This window comes from Rhinolophus sinicus, linkage group LG02 (assembly GCF_036562045.2).
Source record: "Rhinolophus sinicus isolate RSC01 linkage group LG02, ASM3656204v1, whole genome shotgun sequence".
NCBI classification, from domain to species: Eukaryota; Metazoa; Chordata; class Mammalia; order Chiroptera; family Rhinolophidae; genus Rhinolophus; species Rhinolophus sinicus.
The window spans coordinates 155,435,657-155,462,719 of NC_133752.1; the positions used below are offsets into that span (position 1 = coordinate 155,435,657).

The 27,063-nt window shown below is 34.8% G+C and overlaps 1 protein-coding gene across 14 annotated transcripts in view; it reads right to left on the reverse strand.

Annotated features, from left to right (window-relative positions):
* The window catches only part of PPHLN1 (periphilin 1), a 132,241-nt gene that overhangs the window by 62,233 nt on the left and 42,945 nt on the right, over positions 1–27,063 (reverse strand). For 9 of the 14 annotated variants that reach the window (XM_074325820.1, XM_019748391.2, XM_019748388.2 and 6 more), the window contains 4 exons: positions 16,198–16,409; positions 7,363–7,419; positions 4,862–4,941; positions 2,332–2,451 (listed from right to left, as the gene is read on the reverse strand). In XM_074325820.1, coding sequence (XP_074181921.1) covers positions 2,332–2,451; positions 4,862–4,941; positions 7,363–7,419; positions 16,198–16,409 — 469 coding nt within the window. The remainder of the gene's footprint in view (positions 1–2,331; positions 2,452–4,861; positions 4,942–7,362; positions 7,420–16,197; positions 16,410–27,063) is intronic. The other 5 variants (XM_074325824.1, XM_074325821.1, XM_019748386.2 and 2 more) reach the window with 1 other exon arrangement.

A 27,063-nucleotide genomic window follows, 5' to 3' on the forward strand; every position in this document is an offset into this window, starting at 1 on the left:
CCTTTAGAATTACTATTCTATCAAATACTTTCGTAATTCTCTATTAGTGTCCAAAAGGTAAAAGTACAAAACTGAACAGAGGAACGAACTATAACATTCCTGAATATTTAAGTACATAACTGAACATATCTTCAATTTCACTGGACTTTACCTATAAACTACCTGGTCTCCCAACCAAATTGCTTAACACAATATTGATGGCAGCAAGAGAAGATTAAACCAGAAACCTAAATATTTAATCTCTCAACTCATAAAAATGAATCCACACCATATTTCTGAAGTACGTAGACCATTATTTAAATAGCTAATATAAAGTAAAATATTGTCACAACTAGATTTAGACACGTACATAAACTCTTTCCTAGCATCGAAGTCCTTTTTTTTCCTTCCAGCTTATTCTTTCAAATCAGATAGTTTATAGAACCAAGGTCGAAATTCTCAGAAAGTCTGTATCTCAAAGTGCATGCATGTATCACTGAAATTAGTAATTACTTAAAAACTACCCAAGAACAAATGTTAACTATCTGAGCAAAAAGATATGATGGAGTTAAGCTTCTAAATGAAAAACAGTATCATAAAAATTTCCCAACTGCTTTATTTCCAGTATGAAAAAGTATCAGTCTAACTTGAAAAACATTTTACACAATGCTACAAAATTGATCTGCACCTCAACATTAATTATGTACACCAAGTAACAAACATTCCAAAGTCATCTCAGTCCTACTTTCAGTCACCTTTGGTTCAACAGATCATATCTGACCTATGACCCCACTTACGGATTTTTAGGGTTATTTACTTCCCATTAATTCAAAATTTAGCAAATTCTGGGAATATTTTAGAGAAAAAAGAAATCAAAGGTTAAAAAAAGTCTTTCTAGACTCAATGTTACGGACTATTCAGAGTCAAGATCCAGTCAATCAATAATGAAAGAATATAAGTGGAATATTTAAAATCTGGGAAAGGTAGTTAGTGAGGTTTGTTTAAATTAAGAGATATAAAAAATGATTAAGGAAGTAGGGGAGGATAAGTACATTTTATTAAAACCTTACTAATTGAAGATAAAGTACTTAACAAACAAGAATGAGTTTCGGGAGGTTTCTGATTTTAAGTACACTGAAAAAAATTACCAGTTCTCCAAAACAGCAATTTTGAAGCATTTATATCCATTATAATATAAAAACCATTATTCTAAATTATTAAAGAAAATAAGCAAAATGACCCTATTAAATGTATTACTGTATTGGTCATACTTTTAAATAGTTCTGTAAAGTTACCAAAGAGAAACAGCTTGATGTTTTTGATACATTTATTTGAGAATATGCATAAATATTATTACAGATACACTAATAAAGGAAACTTTGACCTATTTAAGAATTGAGGTCAAAATGACAGATAGCACTTTTAAAAAACAGTCTCTAAGTACGGGTAGGGTCTGTACTGCTTTCTCCTTTCTGTGAGCAGTGTACACTGGTTATTTTGGAAAGGCTTTTTTCACAGTTTATGAATACGCATGTAGACATATAATTTATATATCGATTTCCAATGCTTGATTCTTTTTATCAAAGGACATTCCATGAAAGGCATTCAAAACCATGTTGAAAAGCCCTAAATCTCCTCCAAAGATACATAATTTGTCATGGCACAAAGATTTTAATATTCTCTGCCAATCATGTCAAAATAATTCCTCAAGTACCAAATCCTAAATCTAAAAGCTGAATTTTGCCCATGAAATGTCTATATTTCTCTATTAGAGATATTATAGGGTATAAATTGTTCAGTTCATTTTCAAATATTTTAATACAAACATTTCATAAACAGTATTCTGTATACCCAAAAATTCTCTCATCTTTTAGTACTCAAGACTCATCAAAGGTCCTAGGCAGCCCAAACAACGCATAATTTCATTTCTTACAATATTTGTGAGATAATTTAAATAGACTAGAACATGCAATATAAGCATAATCCAAGGTCTAATTAGATTTTTGTTCTGAATTCACTGGTTCATGACTAGTGGCTCAACATGAATTCTAGAGATACTTTTAACAGCGAGGCCCATAAAAAAATATATAAATAATGCATTTTCCTTTTATTCCACATTTACACTATTCTTACACTTCTAAACTACTGGAGACATTGATATTGTATAATTATTGAATTCAGAGTCATTCATATTTATACTATTGCTATGTGTGGTAAGTTTTAATAATCTATGAAGATATTTTCCCCAAATATACTTTAAAATACTAGAACAAACCAAGTATTTTCTGCCCACAATTTAAAACCCAGACAAAACTCCCAGATGTGAAACATAAAGGAGAAATTATGCCTTACCTCATACTCAGAAATTTCAGGTAAGTTACTTTCATCTGCCTTCTCTAGCTTTTCCGCAGCCCACTTGCTTGCAGCCTCAGCAAGCTCCTTTTCAGTTAGCCTACTGGGTTTGTCTAGCACCTAATAAAAACAAAAGAATGGTTCTGTTACAATTCTCAAGAGCTTTTAAACTTCAAATACATCAAGAAGTACACCCAGTTACACTTAAAATCATATACATCTTCAAATTTATATACAAAACAAGTACATTCTTTATTTGCTTTTTCAAAAATATTCAACATGGAATTTCTTTACTAAGTAACAATTCTTTTGGGACATATAAACTAGATCTCTTAATTTAATTTATATAAAACTTCAGAAATTCATCTAAGTCACAAAATACTGACAAGAAAGTCACTGACAATTTACTAATAATGTTTAGAACATAACAAAAACTGATTTCAACTTTCTATCTTCAATTATATTCAATGAAATAAATTATGCCCAAATCCCATCAGGGTAAATTCCTAATTAATGCAACAGAAAGGTCCAGATATGCTGTTTTTATAATTTGTAGTAATTTATATAAATCCTACTCTTTACACAAAGTTAATAGACTTAAATTTCATTTTTTGATACCACTCCTCCTCCTACTACTCCTACTTCCCTTCTTCAACCTCATACAATACTAAACAAGGAATGGGATATGGAGTTACAGACAGACATGGGTTTGAATTGCAGTTTTATCACTTGCTAGGTCGATAATTTTATACATATAATTTGTGACACTGAGTCTTGGTTTCCTCATTTACAAAATGGGGATTAATAATATTCATTGTTTTACAAAATAGTTGTGAGAATCAAGAGAGATAACAGCCCCAAAAGCATCCAGCATAATGCCTTGGGGGGAGCGGGGTGGGGGGTAGCGCAAGGCTCATAATACCAGCATGGGCCAGTGAGCTGTGTCCTACACAACTAGACTGAGAAACAACAGCTTGAACCGGAATAGAGCAGGGGGAGGCGGGGGGGGGGGGAATAAAAATAAAAAAGCATGCATAAACCAAAGTGGTTGATGTATAACAATCACTTTATAAAAAAAAAGAAAAGTCCTCCACCAAATCAGGAAATCTAGGTAATAAAGCTCACCACAGCTACCATGTAACCCTGGGTGAAGGACACAGGAGGCTGCACTTTCTAAATACATAAAATGATTACAGATCAAAAATTCTGATTCCATTTTAAAAACACAAAAATTCAAACATCGACATAAACTGTCAGACAAAAACATCTAAAATCCATTATGGTTGTTTCACACTAAATAAATTTTACATGTGCCATAAAATTTTATATTGTAGCTTATATTTACATTGCAATATAGTTCGGGGGAAATGAATATTTCATATATCAAAATTTAAATATTCACAGTGACTTGGATAGGCAGGTACTATATACTCTTTTTTCATTTCCACCTGACAAGAAAAACAAGCCAGTTTTTCAGGTGGGTAAAGCACCCTTGATATGGTAAGACAGAAACAGAAAATCCAATCAATCTTTCCTATCCAAAACCCAGAGAAAATCCAATCAATCTTTCCTACTCAAAACCCAGCATTCTAGAATCCTCAGACTTCTGGGAAAGTTCTAAAGACACAGTTTGTCATAAAGACATCTTTTGCTTTTTCTTCCTTTGAAGCAGAGAAGACCTGCACCTGAACACCAGCATATACTGCCTAGTGATATCTACTCTTGCTGAAAAGCCGTTTGGTATTTCTCTATGGTGTTGGCATAAAAACAGACACATAGATTAATGGGACAGAATGAGACCTCAGAAATAAATCCATGCATAGATGGTCAATTAATTTACGACCAAAGGAACTAAGAATATGCAGTGGGAAAAGACAGTCTCTTCAGTAAATTCTTGGGAAAACTGGGTAGCCACATAGAGTTTTGGTATCAGAGTAATGCTGGCCTCATGAAATGAGTTTGGAAGTGTTCCCCCCTCTTTTATTTTTTGGAAGAGTTTAAGAGATATTGGGGGTTATTTAAAAGTTTGGAAAAATTCACCAGTGAAATTATTTATTAGAAAAAATTATTTAACTTCTGAGTCTTGTCTTCAAAAAAATGGAGATATATACTTACTTGTGTCATAGGATTTCTGTATGAATTAATGAGAAGAAAATAATATAGTATCTAGAATCAAGTAGTTATACAATAAAGGTTTGCTGTCTCTGCCTAAACCACACTCCAAAATAAAAGCTCAGTCTATCAAATATGCCCCATATGAATATTCATTCTCACCTAGTTATGGTCAAGATGAGGAAGGACAGCAGTAAGCACTAATTTTAGCATAATCTGTGGAAAAAATTCTATGAGAAAACTACTCATTTACTCTAGTTGTTACTTTCAAGTTGTAGTTACTTAAAATTCAAGTTTTTGAGTGCAGCAAATTACCCACATTAGGTATGACAATAAAGAATAAAAGCAGGTGTACTAGACAGACCATATCATTTACTTTGTAATTCCTCTTTAAATTGATTTTGGAAATATAACAAACCTTTGATGAAGGAACTGCTGAAGAACTTGAGGGTGAAGTGTCTCTTGATGTTTTCAAAGACTGAACAGGTCTCTCTTTACCTACAGAAGAAAATATAAAATGCAATCTTCTATCTAACTCATTTGTTTTCAATTAGTTATTTTGTACCTGAATAAGAGGGGGCATACACTTATTTAGCACTGAAATCTTCATTATATAACTAAATTAAACCAGTTAACATCTAAATCTTCTTATCTCTCCCGGAGGCTGGGCACGACCAAAAATTTCAAACCACAGAACCAGTGGACATCATCTAGGGCAGTCTAGGCCATACCAATGCCAGTTCTCAAACACAGAAGCACTGAGAAGACCTCAAGAAAGGCAAAAAATACTTTAAAATCATAAATGCTTCCTCCTCCAAGTTCCTAAAATCTTTTAATATATCACAATAAAAATCCAAATGTAGTTGTTATACAGAGATCACCAAAGAGAACTAGTGAATTAAGCAGTAGCTCAAAGAGAAGCATGTAGGAAATTTAGCAGGTATTCCTGAAATGTTTAGACAATTTAAAAAATAAAATAAAAAGCCAGAAAACTTAATTTAGAGCACTAATCCAACACCTGGTATGAATGAGTACCCAAATATATGTTAAACGGCTAAAAATAAATATGTGTAAGATAAAATCACTAGCTTTTATCTTTAGTCACTTCAGATAACTCATGTAGTGCTCTATATATACTATTGTTTTTATAGAAACTTTAGCCAGAAAATAGATTTAAATGTTACTTTAGCCAGTTCAACAACCACAAAAATGGATTTAAATATAATCTTAAAAATAAGTGAGCTGTTCTTGACAGAAAAACATTTCATTAAATTGCCTATATGTGTCAAATATAACATAAACCCCCTGGCTCTTAATTGCTAGGAAAACTAACAAAATTCATTATGAAGAACAGGAAAAAGTGACACTAAGTTTGCAGTGTCACAGAAGTTGGTCAAGACTGGATAGTGGGTTAAGGCCATGAAAGCACTCAAGAGCAAAAGCAGAGACAAAACGACCTTGAAACTGAGGCAAAGCCAGCGTCTTGCTACCGTGAAGAGCTAAGTAAGGGCCTGGAGGCGCAAAGGCTTTTGAGGACTTCACGGCAGTAGTAAATAACATCTCTTTCCAAGGTCCTGCAGACCAGAAAAGCTTTCTCAAGACCCTCCTCCCAGCTCCCCAGGAACATTTAGCAATGTCTGAAGATATTTCTGATTTCACAAGTGGAGAGTGCCACTGGTACTTGGTAAATAGAGGCTAGGGATGCTGCTAAACATCCTACAACCTCACAGGACGGCCTTCCATAACAAAGAATCAAATGTCAATAGTGCTGAGGTTGAGAACTGCTGCTCTAACCACAGTATTCCAACTCTGAGGCTCCAAGAGTCTTAAAAAAGACATAACCCTAGAATCTTTTAACTTGCGGGATCACTAGGAAGCTTTCAAGGAACTAATGAGTAAGTTGACAAGTTCTTGCAGACCTTAAAAATCAAAAATAAAATGATGTTAACTTTCACTACATCCCCAAATGATTAATAACATGGGCTTTTCCCTACTGCTTTTCCACTGCACATGGCAAATTCCACATCATATTGTGACAGTGTCAGTCTATTCCATGACACCAAAAGCTCCTAGAGGAACAAGTGTCACAGCTTATTTATTTCTGAATATTCAGGATTCGCCTAGCTCAAGTACTTTAAGTAAAAGAGCAGGCACTCAAAAATTCAGTGACAAGATAAATTATTTTTTTTACACTTAGGATGCAACGACTTCCCCATCTTATGCAGATAAGCCATTCCTTGACAGAAGAGGAGTGGAACCAATCAGCACAGCGCACTATACTCATTAAAGGCATAACTGTAGGCTCAATTCTGACACACAGCAGCTAGACACAGAAAAAAACCCTTTCACAAGCAGCTGCTAATCTCTTACCTAGCATTTCTTTTACAAATAAGACATCAGCATTACAGCTATGCCACATATGGTACCAAGTAGTCTCAGAATGTTTCCTGATTTTAGCTGTGTAGGGGCTAATTTAGGCCAATTTAAAGTAATCTCAGTGTGCTGAAGCAAAGGAACACTGAAGGTCAGGGTAGGTGTTTATCACATATCCACACGTGTTCATGTGTACCTATCGCATGAAAGAGACGGACAGGCAAGAAGCAAAGGATAAAGAAAAAGGATGATACAGATGGCAGCAGAAGCACAGAAAAGGTAAAAAGAAACCCCCGAACTTACTGTTGTCAGGTCCTATCTGCCAATGACTTGTCTATTCTATTTACGACCAGAAATGGCTAGCCCAGACAATCAACCCTCATATCCACCCAAATCCTACTATCTCAGTCTACTGCTGTTCAACTCTGGTTGGTTCCAGCAGTAGGCTACTAGAGCAGTTACAAACTTTTCCCATTTCTATAATATCGATCGATTCAAGCTCCCACCCGTTCACAATCCCAAATCAAAATCTAGCTCAAAACTCACCTCTTTCTGGCTTTCCTTCATTCTGCCGTTTGCAGGAGGCACCAACACGCACGGGCTCTAGGGAAAGGTGGGCAGGGAGGAATTACCACCAGCACCTCTGTGCCCAGGAGCAAAGAGAGAAGAACCCAGAAGCAGGAGTGATGAGAACAAGAACTTCTAAGCTTTTGCTGGACACCCTAACCTCTTTCCTAACCTGCCTTCAAGTTGGGCTGCCTGAGCAACCACCACTGAAGAGGAATAAATAACAGGAGAAAATCTCTGTTTAAGTAAGATCAGAAGCTAACTGGGTCCAACATGAAGTATGCAGATGAGGCTAACTAAGGATAGCATGGGCAGAAAAGAATGAGAAAAGGATCATAAAATAAGACACCAAAAGATGAAGATGGGGATCATGTCTTTCTCATCACTGTAAGCACCTAGTCTAATCTCCGTAAAGTCGACATTCAAAGGATTGGTTAAAGAATGACACATACAAAAAAAATCAAGAGTGAAAGATGAATCACTATTAGAAATCCAAAAGAATACTGGGAAGGGTTTTCATAGTACATCATGTCAGTTCCCTGGATTTGCAATGGTTATCTGCGATAGTCATCATGACATGTTCTCAACAAGCAGCCTATTACTAAATCTTGTGAATTCTTTTTATACAAACTTTCTCATATATGAATTTTCTTTATAAGCAAATCCATAGCCAATGTCTTGGTTGAATCCCCAATTATCCCATATTTAGACACTTGTAACTATTTTATTAGCTTTCAGCAAACTCTTCAGGCAGATGAAATCAGCTTTCTAAACAGCCTAAATATACTAGCAGAGGCTTCCAGATAGCTTTCCAATAAGATACAAACTCCTTCTTCTTTCACAGATTCCAAATTGCCAATTTCACCTTTTTTCCTGGGAAAATAACACTTTTTCTGAATCGTTTTGGCACTTTGCATTAAAAAAATTAAGAAATATTACATAAATATTGCCACCTTACTTTTACAAGAATGTTGTTGAAGATGCAATATCCCTCTCATGGTTCACTGATCTGTCATCAGGAAATTTGTGTTCCTCCTGAACAGTTGATATGTTTTGAACCAAGGTACACTGTGAACACTGTTATTGCTCTTTTCCTCTTTGGTTTAGGCAAATCTTTAGTCCACCTACAGCAACTGCTGAGAGCCTCATCACAGGTGCTTATTTCATATACTACTGACTTTATTACTTTTATTTTCAGGTCCTTTTTTCCCTTTTACATAAAATTCTTCACCCATTTACGTACTCTTGTTTTATTAAGTGTTTATTTTGTTAACCTGCCTCAAATTCTTTATAGATGAAGAGATTTTACAAGCGCGTCTGGAGTCTGGGACCGGCTCATGTTAGCTAGTGGGAGTGCACTGTCCACATCTCTTCCAAAGTCTAATTTCAGTGACTCCATCAACATCAGTGGCCTGAAACAAGTCACAGTAGTAGTATTCACTCCATGGATACCCGCAAATATCACAAATTGGATGTTTTGCCCTTCAGAAGAGTCAGTTTACTAACACACCACTGGTGCTATGTTTGATTTTGATTCCAAATTTCAGAGTCACTGTAGGAATTACCACATTGAACTACAGATTCCTATCCACGCTGCCCTAAACAAGCCTGGGCTATTTAATCATATCCTAACAGACTAGTAAAACGACCCAGCTGAACCTGCAGAATCATAAACAAATCAAATGGTTGTTTTAATTCACTAAGTTTTAGAGGTTGTTTTTTTTTAACACAAAAGATAATAGCCCCACTGTGCTTAAACTCTTTATCTCCGAGTTTCCAATGATCTGTTTATATTAAAACCAAAGCCTTCTTGTCATCTACTACAGCATTTTAACGATTCCTAAACAAGTTTTTCTTAATATTTTGCCGTTTGGCTTTCATGCCATTGTACTTCTGTGTTTATACTTCCTAATTACACCTTTCTCTTTCTCCGTTGTTGGTTATTATTCCTTAAATGTGAGTATTCCTCCCAGCCTCAATCTTTTTTGCTCTTATTTTGCTGTTATTCTTATGTGGCTCCAACCAACACTATGAATACATAAGTCTCTCAAATCCGCTTCTTTCATTCATGCTTCTATATTTCTAACTGACAGTATGCTGCTACTCCTTAGTTATTACCTCAAATTAATCTCATATATGATCTGAGTAAGCAGCACTGACTCCCTGCTTGAGAGCGGGGCAAAAAGGCTCAACACATTTCTGCCTTTGCAGTGACTTGCTAAAGAAAATGAGTTCCAAATTAGGATTAAGGAAAGAAAAAATCTGAATGTGGCAGTATGGAAATAAAAATCCAAGATCATATATTGGTGAGTGAAAGAGTAAATGGGAATGAAGAGGAATTTCAAATACTCGTTCCACAGGACAGGTATGAAGTTCTTCTTATGCAAGTGATACCAAAGCTGGAGAAGCAGGTGATGTTCCAACAAACATTCAGAAGTTCTATAAGAATGTCAGAGGTGTAGTAGCTTGCGGGGGGGTATCACTTCATGAGGGATTTAAATGTCTGACTATTATGTTGTTTTGTACACCTGAAACTAACAAAAAGAAAAAAAAAGTTCTGTAAGAATTTAACAATATTTGGTGACTCTGAAATAATAGCTAATATAAATATCAATAACAATATATAATGACTCTCTGAATAGCTGTAAATGTGATACAAACTGTCAGAAATATGCTTTCTTCCTGATGTGTCTTCCTGGTGATAGTAATGATGAACCTAACCAGACTCACTCAATCTTAAGCAAGTGTTATTATTGATAACCCATGTAGGAATAAAGAATACTGCTAGAAAAAAAAACCATCATTAGAGATGATAAAATTAGGGACTACGTATTACAAACTATTGAATTCTTGGTACAGTGCCTGACATATAGGAATGAAACAGATAGGTGTGAATGAAAGTTTTATAAATAAGCAAAGAAAGTCACACAGGTAGTATATTCATTTTTCCTTTGAAGCTTTGAAAGAGAAATTAAGATATGAACAAATGAAGATGTGGTAGGTAAACAGATGCTAAGAAAAGAATTTATTTTTCTGGATCATGGAGAATGATATACAAATTTGGGGCTCTTGGTTAGAAAGAACATGATTTCCTAGAGATCAACAGATTTATTCAAAAAGTTGTGAAACAGAAAATGGAGGGGACACAAGAAAATGTTCTTGTGGTAAAGACACCAAAAAAATAAATAAATAAATAACAGGGGGGGAAAAAAACAAAAAACCAAACAGATAGAGGGGTAGAAAAGGCTTTGTACCACTTCCGCTTCCCCCAAATAATCATCTTTAGAAGGTTAATGATGCAACGAGTTGAAGTAAAGGCATATTAGCTATGAATACTTGGAAGGGTACTTGTAAATAGAACTCTCCTTTAACACATCAGCTAAAACCACATGGGCTCACTTTTAAAAATATAAATAAAACATTACATCACCTGTACATATTATGAATGTGTGATACTGACAGAATATACCAAGTCCTACAACAGGGATACTATAAATGCCTACACATATGGAAACGTCATTAACTGATTACTGTTTTAGAACTGCAATTATTCAGATGCCAGAAAAGCTATAGCCGTACTCCTAGGATTCAGGCAGATAACTCACAGCCAAAGCTCTCTTGTGAGTAAACAACAGATTCTCAAACAAAAAGACTATATTGTAGACTCTAATTCCACAGCACATTAATAGCCTGGATCAGGAAATAGTCCAAGATTTTCCAGGAAAATATTAAATAACATTTCAGGAACTCCACATGACACAGCTCATAACCCTTCTCCACTTCATCCTTCCAACATCTACCCACCCTTCAGATATGACCTAAAAACACTATTCCTGTATAATAACTTGTTTTGATCACTAGACTATAAACTCAGAGGGCAAAGACTGGACCTCTCTTGCTTGCTTGGCAAACCATGTATGTGAAATATACTACTGTTGAATGAAAGACGTACGGATATTGATCATAAATACAGTGACTTTCAGCAGCTACGAGAATGGGTTTATCCTCCCTTCCTATTCCCTAATATACATAATCTAATGGCAAAGCCTTATTTCCATATTCCTATTACCATCTAAAACCTGCATAGCAAAAGTGTCTTTCTAAAGACAGAATTAAGCTTCTAAATTTTATTGGGATTTAAGCTATAATCCAAAAACTCATGTGGACTTTCAAATTTATTTATAGGCAACAGGTCTTTAGACTTTTGTCTTTTCCAATTACACTGAAATTCAACAATGGAGTCTATTTTCCAAATACGAGTATACTCTTGTCATAATAGTATTTTTTAATTCTTGTATATTTTCAGGTATATTAGATGTGCTTTCCAGATGGAATAAATACTGATGAATAATAGTATTTCTTTAAAATATCTGCTATTTTTAATAACAGTTGTTGATATCAAGAAAATAAGGGGAGGCTGGGCCCAAACTCAGAGCTACAGAAAAACACAAACCAACCAAAAAAATAAACTTCCAAATCTTCATAGTAATGATATTTTTAAAATGCAATCAAAATGTCACAAAGCATACTTCATATATGAGCATAACTGTAATTCTGGCATTAGAATGAATTAACATGAGGCAGTTTATAAGCATTTACATAACCATTGGGAGCCACAAAGCTCCTAATGTGAAAAAACAAAGCAAGGACATCTTCATGTCGTTGTTTTGATAGAGTAAATGCTTTATAACTTGAATTTCAGTAAAGTACCTGACCAAACAAGTCTTCTATGAAATCCTCAAGTGGAAAGGAAGACATGATGGGGGAATGACAACCGGTTGAAGAACAACAAATAATACAGAAATGGTTGAGGTATCTAGAGGTTTCTATACGGGGCCTTATGCTGCTCAACACAATTATTAATGATTACTACAAAACACATGAAGCATACTTCATTTGCAGATAAAACAAAGCTATTCTTATCTGATACTACTATATAGGATCACTAAATTAGATTTTTAAACCTCTACGGAAGAGAACACGCCAAAGTTTATCAGATGAAATTTAGCTTACGCAGATTTTTTAATGCATTAACCACACACAAACAATTGCACCCCGAAATGTACAGGCTGAAGAGCATTTTGTTTCATAGCAAAATACGTGAAGATGATTCAGGTTTCAGTTGCCAACAGTCTCAACAAGGGCCACTAATACAAAATAAAAGTTCACTTCTGGCATCACAACTTGAAAGGAATAGAAAAAAAGATTTAGGAAAGCAAAAGGCTTGAAAACCACACCAAATAAAAGGAACAGTGGAAGGAACTAAATATATTTAAACCTGGAAAAAGAAAAACAAAACAAAACCAAGATTATGATGGGACTCTTCAAATACATAAAAGGGTTACAACATAAAAAAATGAAATAGCTTTATGGACCTAAGACAAATAACTAGCATTACATGGATGTTACAGAGAAAGATTTCAATTGTTTTATGAAAAATGAGCTATACAAAGATGGTAAGACTAGACTGTGACATAGAAAATATCACAGGAAGTACTTTAACAAAGAATAGGTATGGGACACTGAACTTGGTGCTCTTTGCTGTCAATATTAATGCTGTTAACCTAAACAAAAGACAAAAAAAAGTCAAACAATGGAATACATTTGAGAAAGGGGAGGGAAAAAAGGAAATATCTGAGAGAGAGCTGACAAATAGGAAGATGTTTGGTTAATTAAAATGAAAAAAACTTCAAGTAAAAATATACAAGGTATACATAACAAAACAATTTTAACTTAAACAGTATCATAATAAACAAGGGAAAAAAATATGAGGTTACCTAGGGCATCCTACCCTTGTAGCATGTAAATACAGACAACAAAAAGGAATGAAAAACACTATGGTAGTCACAGCTATGACCAGGTTGGTCCAATTAAGTTATAGGCAGAAAATTCTTATACGTGAAGCAAAATATATAAAAACAACAGTTTGAGAAGGGTAATTAGTCTAAAGCAGTACAAAGTTCCATAGGATTAACCCAAAAGGCTAAATAGAAGAAATCTAATTAAATACATGTGTGTATGTGTGTGTTCGTGTGCACACGGGTAAGCACAAAATGGGAAATAACTAGTTGAGATGAAAAAGGAGTAAAAATCATTCTGTGGATTATAATTAAGCACATAAGAGATATATTAAATGCACAGAAGAATTTGTCCTTAAATCGTTACCATGTGCCAGGTGGGTACTAAATTTATCAGGGGGATCAATTTGTAAGTTATATAAATGTCTAACCACTATGCTGTACACCTGAAACTAATATAATATTGAATGCCTACTGTAATTGAAAAATTAAGAAAAAAAAATTTTTTGGGTACTATGGTTACCATGGCACAACTACTAGTGATCATTAAAATAAGATTACTCTGAAAAGTATGAACAAAAAGCAAAACATTAAAAATTAAAGAATTAGCAAAATGAGGGTATAAGGAGTAAGAAAATTATTTTTGTTATTTACAGAAACATTTAAAATCATTATCAAAATTTTAATACACATTAGAAAACTAAATTAACACACTACTGCTAACTAACCCTGATAGTTAAGTGCCTGATAATTGAAGGATCCTGTTTCTCAGTACCTTTTTTGAAGAAAAGCAAGGTGCTGTCAATATTTGTGACATTTAAAGCAAAAATTGGCATCAAAAATATGTAAAATAACAATTAGTTTTCCCATTTATTATTTAAAACAAGACTTCTTTGTTAACTTTTTGAAGATGATCTCACATAAGTATTCTAAAAACTATTTACATGAAAGGAGTATAGAAAGACATTTAATAGTTCAGCCAAAATAGTTAAAGAATCAACCAAAATAATTTGTAGAGAGCTTCCCCAGAACAAACTTTTTTTCTTGATTAAGTAACTTTACTTTCAAAAAGCTAAATGACTTAAGAAACATAAAGGTATTAACAAAGTCAAATGCTCTATTTTATTCAATTTATGAATTTTATTCATATTTCAGTTTCCCACTTTTCTTTGCTATCGTTTCATCACTACAGATATTAAAGGCATTAGACCTCAAAGGATGAGAAAAGGATATGGAGACTCTGTAACAAAGGGACCATTAGGCTTCTCTACATTTCACCCCAAGATTTTAGAGTTTTGGCTACTAACTTACCAGACCAAAAGTAGATAGAAGATGCCTCCCAAGAAATTTTTAGAGGTGAAATGTAAATATAAAGCTAATTCACCAATAACTATCTTAAATAACTTCATAGCTCCACCATAAGCTGTCAAGTAAGAATTTCAAGCTTTTATTTTACTCATGTTTGTTTAAAAGCCTCATAATTAGTTTCCAAAGATATGTTCTTCCTCTTAATCAAATCATTAATAGATTTGTACTTAAGTCATACACATCCAAAAAAAATACGTTCTTAGGTGAATGGCTAATTTTGGATATTTCTGTCTGTGCATGTGAGCACACATTAGAACTTAGAGGTAGTTTATCCTCTTGTAGGGGGAGAGAGGAGTGGGAGAGAAGAAGGAAGTGAAGCAAAGGAGAAAACACCAAACTGTTAACACTAAACTCCACAGTAAAACTTTCAGTTACTTGGAACTATTCTGAAACATTTTAAGCAATCAGGCATATATAAGTACATGACTATTCATACAATTGTATCCAAAAATATATTTTTGGAAGCCCACTCTACCCAACTCTGAAAACAGGAGACAATTAATAAATGTTTCTGAACCACAAAAATCTAGCAATAGCTACAATGGAGACAATCTGATGATGTGAAGTGTTCTTCCATCACTTTTAACATGCAAGAGGCAAAACCTGTGAAACTAAAAATTTTATTTGAAAAAAACAGTTACTAGAGGTTAAAATGGGGGTGGGGGGGAAGAAGGACCCTAGACTTTTCTAGTTTCTGTACCTTAGCTTATAATTCCTTCTACCTAGAAGATACTTCTTCACTTACAGAAATCTGAAATAAAAGATACGTCCAAATGTCATTTCTTCCATGACATGTTCTTCCATCTCCAGAGTGAGAATCTCTCTTACCTTGACCTGCTCATGTCATGTTAACTCATTTATGCCACATCGATTCTTGTATCAAAGTTATATTTTATATGTTATATTTATATATTGATAAAATTGCTGTCAATTGGGGAAAATACATATATATGTTTATATTCTAGTTCTTTGGCGACAGGGATATCTTTCTATATAACACAGTGCCTTGGATATAGAAGGCCTGAGGAAATGTTTTGTGGATGAGCTCAACTGCAGGTAGTAGAGTCTAGAAATATAATGCAGGAAGATTTCATTTATTCCAACACATAATGCGTAACGCAGCCAGGATGTCATGCTATGATTGCATAGAATGCATGCTTGTCCAGGCACTCCAAATTTAAAGAAAACAAACTGACGGCTGGAAAAGCGTGAACCTAAATTAGGTTTAGCTCTAAATTCTATAAAGCAATACCTTATATTTAGGGAAAACCACTGATATTTTTCATGAAAAATATACTATCATATATATAGATATTACCTAGTGACAGAAGGTTAAAGAGGTTGGACTGGTACAGGAACAGAAAATACAGGAGTGTGTGACTTTCCAAAATGATTACAAACACACCTCTTCCATGCTGAAGAATTAAAGTAAAATGTCACATAGACAGCAACTTGAAATGGTTCAAAAAATATGTGTGTGTGTGTGGTGTTCATTACACTATGCTTTCAATTTTTCTCAAGTTTGAAATTTTTGAAAATAAAAAGTTAAAAAATGTATCTCTTACAAACCTGTAAGGCAATCTGACTCAGTACATTCTCATCAGTGGAGGTTGTAGAAGAAAAAGTGAAAGTCTTAAAAAATACGTACTTCTGTGTTGAGACTGATGGAAAGAGTAAGTTTTGCTTCTCTCTGGAGAGTAGCTTCTACTACTGACACTGGAGCCAGATCTGCTGTGTGGAGAATCCTTTCGGCTTACAGGTGACTCTCTGAGAAAAGAACTTTCTCTTTTATGAGGAGACCGGTCTCTCACATAAGGGGAAGGGTAGAAACTTTTTCTTCTAAAGCCATCCCTCGTGTCCCTTTGAAGAGAGAAAATAAACTAAGTTAATCATATCCTGTACACTGTTTACAAACACGATAGGCAAAAGTTCTGATTACAAGCTACTCTTTATGTAGTAATCTTGGATCCCTTTTTCTACCACCACCTAACTTCTGAAGTCAGTCCACAAAATGAAACTTTATCGTGGAATATGCTTTAGGACACATCATTTTTTCGGTTTGGGATAGACCCAGGTGGTAAAGTGCACAAGTTACTTTATTCTAAGCAAGCACAGAAATTTTAAAATGTGAAAAACACACAGTCATAAAGTCTCTACTTCTATTTGCCATTAACAATATACCACACAGCTATCATACTCTCAAAGATACCTACAGGATGCCAAAGACTTCCCAAGTGAGACATTTCATGGCCTATTATCCCCTTCTAAGTACAGTATATACTGCTTTTCAAATGGTGCGATTTTGCCCCCCACATGACAATTTAGCAATGTCTACAGACATTTTTGTTGTCACAACTGGAGAGGAGAGGGTACCACTGGTGGGTAGGGGGCAGGGATGCTGCTCAAGTCCTGCAATGCCCAGGACAGCTCCTACACACACACACACACACACACACACACACACACACACACACACACACACAATCCATCCAACCGAAAATGTTAATAACGCCAAGACTGAGAAACCCTGGTATATACCTATTAAATCCTTGCTCTCTGAATTTGTATCCTTAGTATATAGATTGTTGCCCATCTCCAAAAACCAACTTTTATAAGTCACCTCTACTTTTACAAATTAAAATTCTTTATTAAGGAATACCATTAACTCAAAGCAGAAAGTAAACCCAGGTAGTAAAACTTTATAAAGCAAAACCATCTTTAAAACATCAAAGCAAACCAAAATTATTAAATCAAACTATCAAGACTTGAGCCTCTATTTAAAAGAACACTTGAAGTCAAACGAGTTTTAATTGAAGATTTAGCAAATGTACCTCCACATTAAAATGAATGAACTTTAAATTTCAGACAGAAGCACGCTAAGAGACAAATGACATGAAATTTCAACTGCTCAGAGAACAATTTCAACATATTGATTGGCAGTCCCCAGTATAGAAGTAGGTTGTTGTCATTAGCTGATTAATACCCAAAATATATTGCCTTTATACATACACCGAAGTTTCTCTAGGCAAAAAGAAAAAATAGCTAAAACTCACTTATGATGAAACTCAGACAAAATACTAATACTAAATAAAGCATTAAACAAATTCTAATATATTCAAGTTCAATTACTAAAACTACAGGAGTCATGACAACATCCCTGAGAGCCAGAGTGGCTACTGAAGTATCACACGGGTTTCAGGAACTCTCCCGGGTGCCAAGGACCCGATGGTGAACCAAATGTACGCAATCTTTCCCATCACGGAACTCAGGCTTTTAGGAAAAGGCTATTAAAAAACAAACCATCAAACAACCAAACAAAAAACACAAAACATGTAAATGCAATCAAGAGTGTATGCAGGTAGACTAGTTAGGAGCCCATTCAGTGCAGGCAAGAGACAATGGTAGCTTAGATATGACAGGAGCAGGGGAGGGGTCATAAGTTTCACAAGCACAAGAACAGACCTTGATAGACTCAATGGGACATGGTAAATGCTTGACTTCATAAGTGTGAATAGCAGGAATGTCCAGCTCATTTCCAGAATTCTGGCATGATGGATTATTAAAGTGAGAAAAATGGATTTAAGAAATAGGGATGGGTGGGGGAATCCACATTTTACACTTGAACATGTTAAATTCTAAATACTAACGTAACATCTTGGTATGCAACTGATGACAAGATCAGAAGACATTTTTTATTGTAACCGTAAATTTGTCTGTAAATAGGCAGTATTTAAAAGCTTGAATATGGATGAAAACAAAGGATAAAAAGAACAGCGGGCCCAGAATCTAGGGCTACAAAACCACCACACTCAGAGAGAAACGGGCTTTCCGAGAAGAATGAAAGAGAATGGCTACAGAAACATGAGGACAACTGGTGTGGTGCGGAAGTTAGCAGGGAAGCCAAGGAAAGAGCGCTCCAAGGAGGAGAGCAAAGGTTTTATACACTGAAGTTAAATGAGTTCTTACTGTTAACTCACTTTGGGGATGGGTAAAGAGCAGGCCCACACTGGGAGGAAAGACTGCCTGAAATGCTGAACTACAGTTTCCTAATCCTGACACCAGATGGCGGTCAAATCACAACAGCACAGTTCAGAACTCAGGGGGCCTGGGTGGCTGGCTCCACTTGAGGAAAAGTACACGTCAGATTTTTACTATCTCAGAGCACAGTAATGTCTCTCCTCCCCTTCGCCTCAACCTTGCCTACTGCCCATGACATTAAGCAAAAACTTCACAATAGGTATCATCTACCATAAGTAACTCTTTGCTAACGTGGCAATATTAGCCAAGTCATTAATTCATGTGTGTATGTATATGTATTTTTTCATGTCCCTATCTCTGTATCTGTATCTATATCCCAATAAATGAAAGGAACTACGGGGAATTACCCTGACTCTGAAGAAGCTTAGTATCTAATTGGGAAAATGGGGTGTAAATAAATTTTCCAAAAGGCTGGTACTGTAATTCAGAAGAGATGTATATTAGTAGATGGAAACTAATGTGGGGGGGGTCTTTAAGGAAATATAAAATTTAGAACAACACTGTTTAACAGAAATATAATTGAGCCACAAATGTAGTAATCATATTTGAAAAGAAGATAAAATTAATTTTAATATTTTTACTATAACCCAGTACATTCAAAATATTATCACCATGTAGTATACATTATTAAAAATTTTAGTGAGGTATTTTATAGTCCCTTTTTCATCTTAAATCTTGAAAATCTAGTGTGCATTTTATACTTACAGAATATCTCAGCGTGAACTGACCATACTTCGAGTGCTCAATAGGCACAGTCAGCTAATGGCTCCCATTATGGGCAGCTCAGATTTAGATGGTGGAAAAAGCATTCCAAGTTTCAAGATAAAGCTGAGAGGGATTAAAGGGTATTATGCGAACAAGAACAGAAGTGGTCAGGACAGTGAAAAAATTTAAAAAGCAATGACTGAAAAGCAAAGGAAGGAAATTTTTAAAAGGTAAAAGAAAGTAATATATACTGCAGAACCCGGAGGCCATCTCTGCATTGAAGACTAAGAGTCACGTGATCAGTGAGCTAGTGGGGCTGTCCAGTGAAGCTTTGGAAATCAAAGCAGATGATAAGAAATTAAAATATTTTTTACTAAAGGAGTTAAGCCATTACTTTTCTAACAACAAAATTTGACAGAGGGAAGAAGGGAAATAACTGGGACAATATTTTGAGGGAAGAGGCTTATTTGATCATATCTGGAAGTTGAGGGAAAAGGCTAATGTCCTGGACAAGGAGAAACTGATAATACAAGACACAAGAATGTTAACTGATAAAGGAGCCAAAAAGCAAGAGATAAAAATTAGACAAACTAAGTAGAAGAGAATGGCATTGAAGGAAAGAAAAGAAAAAGGATAAAGAGGAAAATTCTCATTTTCACAAGAGAAAATACAAGAAATCTCTCTTCAGAAAGCTTTTACTTCACTAAAGTAATTCCAGAAGTCATCAATAGAAAACAAAGTAAGAATGTGAATAGAAGCTTAAGGCTGAGTGGAAAGTTTTGATATTCATCCTTTGGGGGAAAGGATTAATTATAGCAGTGTTCCTCAAAATGTGTAGGTCCCCAAAAATGCATCAGCATTACCTGGGAAAGTGACAGAAATGCAAATTCAGGGGCATCCAACCATACCTTTTCAATCAGGATCTCTGAGGGTGAGACCCAGGATTCTGGGCTTTGATAAGGCTCTTGAGGTGATTCTGATACACACAACACTTTGAGGAGGACTGAATTAGAGAATGGCACTAATACCTAAGCGCTGTATACAAAAATGTTACCTCTGAGTCAAAAGAAGAAACTCAGAGCTCATTAAAGAGGCAAAACAATTCCCAGTGATGATCCTAAAGTGTGAGCATGCCTGTGGACAGGTAAAGATCAGAGCTGAAAAACACAAGAAAGACCTGGTGTTAAAAGTATCATTAAGTCAGGATAGAAGACTGCGAGCCAGAAACTACAATCATCAAGGAGGAAGGAATGGGATCCTGGAAATTTATCAGAGTACAAGAATGAGGAAAGGATGGTATAAATGAGGAATTTCAAAGATGACACTGGAACAGTGGCTTAGAGAAGGTAATAAGGAGTAAGAAGTATGCCCAGAATTCATCTAAGAATCAACATATGAGGAGGCAAGTGAGCTGGGAGGGAAGTGGTTTCATCCCTGGGAAGTTTGTTTCCAGTTATAGAAGACGGATGGAAAGAACGGTAGAAAATATATACAATCCATTTTTATACTAAAAGAGCAGTCTTTGCCCTTATGAAGCTTATATTCGAATGGGGAAGACAGCACACAAATAAAACATTTCAGAGTGACAAGCACTATAAAGAAAGGGAGGTGTGAGGGGGGTTATTTTAAATAGGCTGCTCAGGGAGGGCTTCTCTGACAAGGTGATATGAACAAAGATGTGACAGAATGTATGGAACCCAAAAAAGAACGAGGTGGTGAAGAGATCTGATTTACATTTACAATGATCACTCAACCTGCTTTGTGAAGGCATATGTTAGTGAAAAGAACACAATGATGAGCCAGAGGAGCTTCGTGTTTACAAAATTACGCAGCACCAAAGCGTCACACATAATATAAGTCCTATGTATAAAAACATAACAGAAACAACACCTAGTAGAGGAAGGAAAGGGGATTAGGGCATGTTGAGGCCCTCTATAAACTAGCCTCCTACATACTGAAAGAACCTTCCAAAGTAACTACTAGTGACTTTATGATCTTGAGCAAGTTACTTAACCTCCCTACGCCTTAATTTCCTCATTACAAAATGGAGACAATCATAGTACCTACCTTATAAGCTTCTTGCAAGGAGTGAATGAGATATTATATGTAAAGTGCTTAGAACAGAGCCTGGTACACAGCACTCAACGGACTTTAGAGATTCCTATTGACAGTATTACCTTATCATTCCCATCAAATCAGTAAAAGGTTTGCAGCAAGAACTTATCTAAGTACGCAAATACAAATGTTTGATAGTTATGTCATTCAAAAAAGCAAAACTTTGGAATCTTGCATATTTATAAGAGTTTCAAACCTACTCATAATAACACCTCTAGAAAACTTTGACTTTGCAAGGAATTTGCTTCACAGAGGTGAACTGTGGATAATTCAATGTCAAGAACTTCAATTCGAGTTCTTTACACAGATGAATCACATATAAAGTGAAAAGTAGGCAGAAAAGCCATTCACTAAACTAGGCGTCAACAGACATTTCCTATAAAGGGTCAAATAATAAATATTTTAGGCTCTGGACCATTAGATGGTCTCCATCACAACTCCTCAACACTCCACTATAACACAACAGCATTCATAGACACTACGTAAACCAATGTACATGGCTGTATTCCAATAACGCTTTATTTACATAAATAAGACAGCTGGTCAAATTTGGCCCATGGGTTGTAGTTTGCTGACCCCTGATCTGAACAATTATGTACTTCCTGAAAGTTTTCAAATGCAATTTATTAAAGAATAAAGAGGTTACCTACAGCTTCATATTTCTCACAGAATACAAAGAAAGGTATGGGGATTTTTTTCCACGCTATCTCTTACCAATAGCTCAAAGATTTTTGTGCATTAGAAGTTTAATTGTAGTTTGGAAATCAAACTAATTACACAATGATAGAAATACGTTTTGGCTGATTCATATGTTCTTTTCTACCACAGACCTGAATTTATAATATACATTTATAACAAATTTAATACTTATATATTTATAATATAAAAAGACCTTTCTCAAAATATGTTCCACAAAATGCTAATCCAAAAGATGTCTTTTTTTATTTCACGTAAGTACCAAAAAGAGGTTTTATGGGTAAATAACTTTGGGAAACACTGAGTTTAATAAAATTAAATCCATTTATTGACAGTGGCATTTCTCAAAGTATTCCCTACAGGCAGGTACAGGTTCAAAACTTAGTTCATCTGCTTGCATGTGGCCGTTGACTTTAATTAATGTATCCAACCTCTCTTGAGCTTCATTTTCCAAATTTCTCTGAACACAGTAACTCTACAAAGACTGGTATCTATTATTATAATTTTAGGTTTTTGTCTTTTCATCATCCATTACCTCATTTTTAACCTTCTTTTACATGAACTTAATGGTAACCATGCAAAAAAAATGCAGAACTGAGATACATAACATGAAAAGAGAGGAAACAGAGGGAAAAAAAATCATAGAATACCACTAAATTAAAATAACAGACAGAAACACAAAGGCAAAGAAACAATGGAGACACCAGGTTACCAGAAAACAAAAGAAAGTGGCTATACGAAATCCTTGTATCTCAATAATCACCCTAAATGTAAATGGACTGAACTCATAAATAAAATGGCACGGAGTCACAGATTGGATCAAAAACAAAACCCAATCATATGCTGACTTCAAGAGACACATCCCGACTGCAAGAACAAATCTAGACTCAAAGTGAAAGGGTAGAAAACGATACGCAAACAAATGGCATCCAGAGAAAATGAGGTGTATACAGACTTATACCTGACGATAATGATAAAGGAGATAATACAACAAGAAGACATAACACTTATCAATATATATGCCTCTAATCAGCGAGCACCAAAATATATAAAGCAACTACAAACAGAACAAAAGGGATAAACTGACAAAAAACAATTATGGTGGGGGATGTAAATACCCACTGACAGCTATGGATAGATCATCCAAACAGAAAATCAATAAGGAAATATCAGCAAATGACACATTAAACCAAATAGATATAACTGACATTTACAGAACCTTTCATCCCAGAACACCAGACTATGCATTCTTTTCTAGTACACATGGAACATTCTCACGGATAGACGGTATGTTGGGACACAAAACTAGCTTCCACAAATTTAAGAAGATTAAAAATCATACCAAGCATATTCTCCTATCACAACGCTCTGAAAGTGGAGATCAATTGCAAAAAGTGGGAAAAATCACAAGTATGTGGAGATTAAACAACGTGCTACTAAAGAACGACTGGGTCAAAGAATAAATTAAAAGGTAAGATCAGAAAATACATAGAAACAAATAAGAATGAAAATACAATACATCAAAATTATTGGGATACTATGAAAGCAGTAATAAGGGGCAAATTTATCATTATAGGCCTATCTCAAGAAACAAGAAAAATCCCAAATAAACAATCTAACACTACATCTTAAAGAACAAGAAAAATAACAAATGAAACCCAAAGACAGCAGAAGGAAGGAAATAATAAAAATCAGAGCAGCATTAAATGAATAGACAACAAAAAGAAAACAGAAAAACTGGTTCTTTGAAAAGATTAATAAAATTGACAAACCCCCTAGATTCACTACGGAAAAAAGAGAAACGACACAAATAAAATCAGAAATGAGAGAGGAGAAGTTATGATGGATACCACAGAAATACAAAGAATCATACAACAATACTATAAAGGACTATATGCCACCAAATTCAGTAACCTAGAAGAAATGGACAGGCTCTTAGAAAAATGTTACCTTCCTAAGCTGAATCATGAAAAACTAGAATATCTAAATAGACCGATCAACAGTAAGGAAATTGAAACAATCATCCAAAACCTCCTCAAAAGCAAAAGTCCAGGACCAGATGGCTTCACTAATGAATTCTACCAAACATTCAAAGAGGGTCTAATACCTGTCCTGGTCAAACTCTTCCAAAAAACTGAAGAAGAAGCAATACTTCCTAACTCATTTTATGAGGCCAATATAACCCTGAAACCAAAACCTGGCAAGGATAACACAAAAAAAGAAAACTACAGACCAATTTCTCTGATGAATACAGATGCAAAAATCCTAAACAAAATTCTAGCAAATTGAATACAACAATGCATTAAAAAGATTATATATCATGATCAAGTAGGGTTCATCCCAGGGGCACAAAGATAGTTCAATATTCACAAATCAATGTGATACACCACATTAACGAAAGATAAAAATCATATGATTATATCAATAGATGATGAAAAAGCATTTAACAAGATACAGCATCCATTTATGATTAAAACACTTAATAAAATGGGTATAGAAGTACTTCAACATAATAAATGTCATCTAGGACAAACTCTCAGCTAATAACAAACTTCATTGTGAAAAACTAAAGCTCGTCCTCTAAGATCAGGAACAAGACAGGGATGCCCCTGTCTCCACTATTATTCAACACAGTATTGGAAGTCCTAGCCAGAGCAATCAGGTTAAGAGAGAGAAATAAAAGACATCCAAACTGAGAATGAAGAAGTCCAATTGTCACTTTCTGCAGATGACATGATTCTTTATACAGAAAACCCTAAAGACTCCACCAAACAAAAAAAATGTTAGAAACAATAAATAATAAACAAATACAGTAAAATTGCAGGACACAAAATCAATGTACAAAAATCCACTGCATTCTTATATACTACCAATAAAATTTCAGAAACGAAATGAAAAACAAATTACTTTTGCAATTGCAACAGAAAGAGTAAAATACATAGGAATAAATTGAACAAAGGATGTGACGGACCCATACACTGAAAACTGTAAGATCTTATCAAAAGAAATTGAAGACACAAAGAAATGGAAAGATGTCCCATGTTCACGAATTGAAATAATTAATCTAGTTAAAATGGCCTATTACCCAAAGCGATATACAGATTAAATGTAATCCCCCCAAAATCCCAATGGCATTTTTTAAAGAAAATTTTAGAACAAAAAATCATCAGATTTGTATGGAATCACAAAAGACCTGGAATGGGCAAAGCAATCCTGAGAAAAAAGAACAATGCCAGAGATATCACAGTCCCTGACTTCCAATTATACTACAAAGTAAAAATAATCAAAACACAATGGTATTGGCAAGGAAACACACAGAGACCCAAGGGAATAGAATTGAAAACCCAGAAATAAAACCACATACATATGTGTATGGGCAAATAATGTTCAACAAAGGAGCCAAAAACATACAATGGAGAAAAGAAAGCCTCTTCAATAAATGGTGCTGGGAACAAAAGAATGAAACTAGACTGCTATCTGTCACCATATGCCAAAATTAACTCAAAATTGATCAAAGACCTAAATATAAGACGAGAAACAAGAAACTGCTTAGAATGGAGCATAGGAACTAAACTTATGGACCTTGGTTTTAGAGAGGATTTTATGAATGTGACCTCAAAGGCAAGGGAAGTTAAAGCAAAAATAAATGAATGGGACCCACCATGTTTCTCCGAAAATAAGACCAGGTCTCATATTGAGTTTTGCTCCAAAAGACGCATTAGAGCTTATGTTTAGGGGATGTCACCCTGAAAAATCATGCTAGGACTTATTTTCCAGTCAGGCCTTATTTTCGGGGAAACACAGTATATCAAACCAAAAAGCTTCTTCACAGTAAAAGAAAGCATCAAAGCATAAACTGAATGGAAGAAGATATTTGCAAATCACACTGCTGATAAGGGGCTAATATCCAAAATATATAAAGAACTCATACAACTTAACAAAAAATAAACAATCCAGTTAAAAAATGGGCAGCGGACTTGACCAGACACTTCTCCCAAGAAAACATAAAAACAGCCAACAGATATATGAAAAAATGCTCAACTTCACTAGCTATTAGGGAAATGCAAATCAAAACCACAATGAGATACCACCTCACACCTGTTAAAACGTCTATTATCAACAAAACAAGTAATAACAAGTGTTGGAGAGGTTGTGAAGAAAAAAGAACCCTCATACACTGCTGTTGGGAATGTAAATTGGTACCGCCTCTATGCAAAACAGTATGGAGGTTCCTCAAAAAATTCAGAATAGAATTACCATACCACCCAGCAAGCCCTCTTCTGGGTATCTAAATACACATATGTGAAAACATTTACCTGTAAAGAAAATATTTACCCCTATGTTCACTGCAGCATTATTCACAGTGGCCAAGACATAGAAACAACCAAAGTGTCCTTAGATAGATATTTGGATAAAAAAGATGTGGTACATATATACAATGGAATATTACTCGGCCGTAAGATGAAATACTTCTATTTGCGACAACATGGTTGGATTTTGAGATTATCATGCTATGCAAAATTAATTAGACAGAAAAACCTGAGAACCATATCATTTCACTCATCTGTGGGACATAAAATGGAAAACAAACAAACAAGACAACAAAGAAACAAAAACTCCTAGAAACAGACAACAGTTTAGTGGTTACAAGAGGGTAAGGGGAGAGGAGAGATATTTCACAACAGTGAAAAGGCTAAGGATGAAATGTTGGAAACTAATACAAACTTAGAATAGAATATGACAATTCACTAAGGCATAAAAAGAGATGTTTACTCTACATCTTAAGTTATATGGGAAGCTCTGTTCAAACTACTCTTGATAAGTTTTTTACAAAGAAATAAAAGTCTTTAACTCTCAATGTTTGTAACGCGTTAAATTACGGTGTACTGAATATTAGTTTTACCATTTTTTTCATTTCCCTATACATTTCTAGTTAACAATTTAACAGTTTACAGTTTGG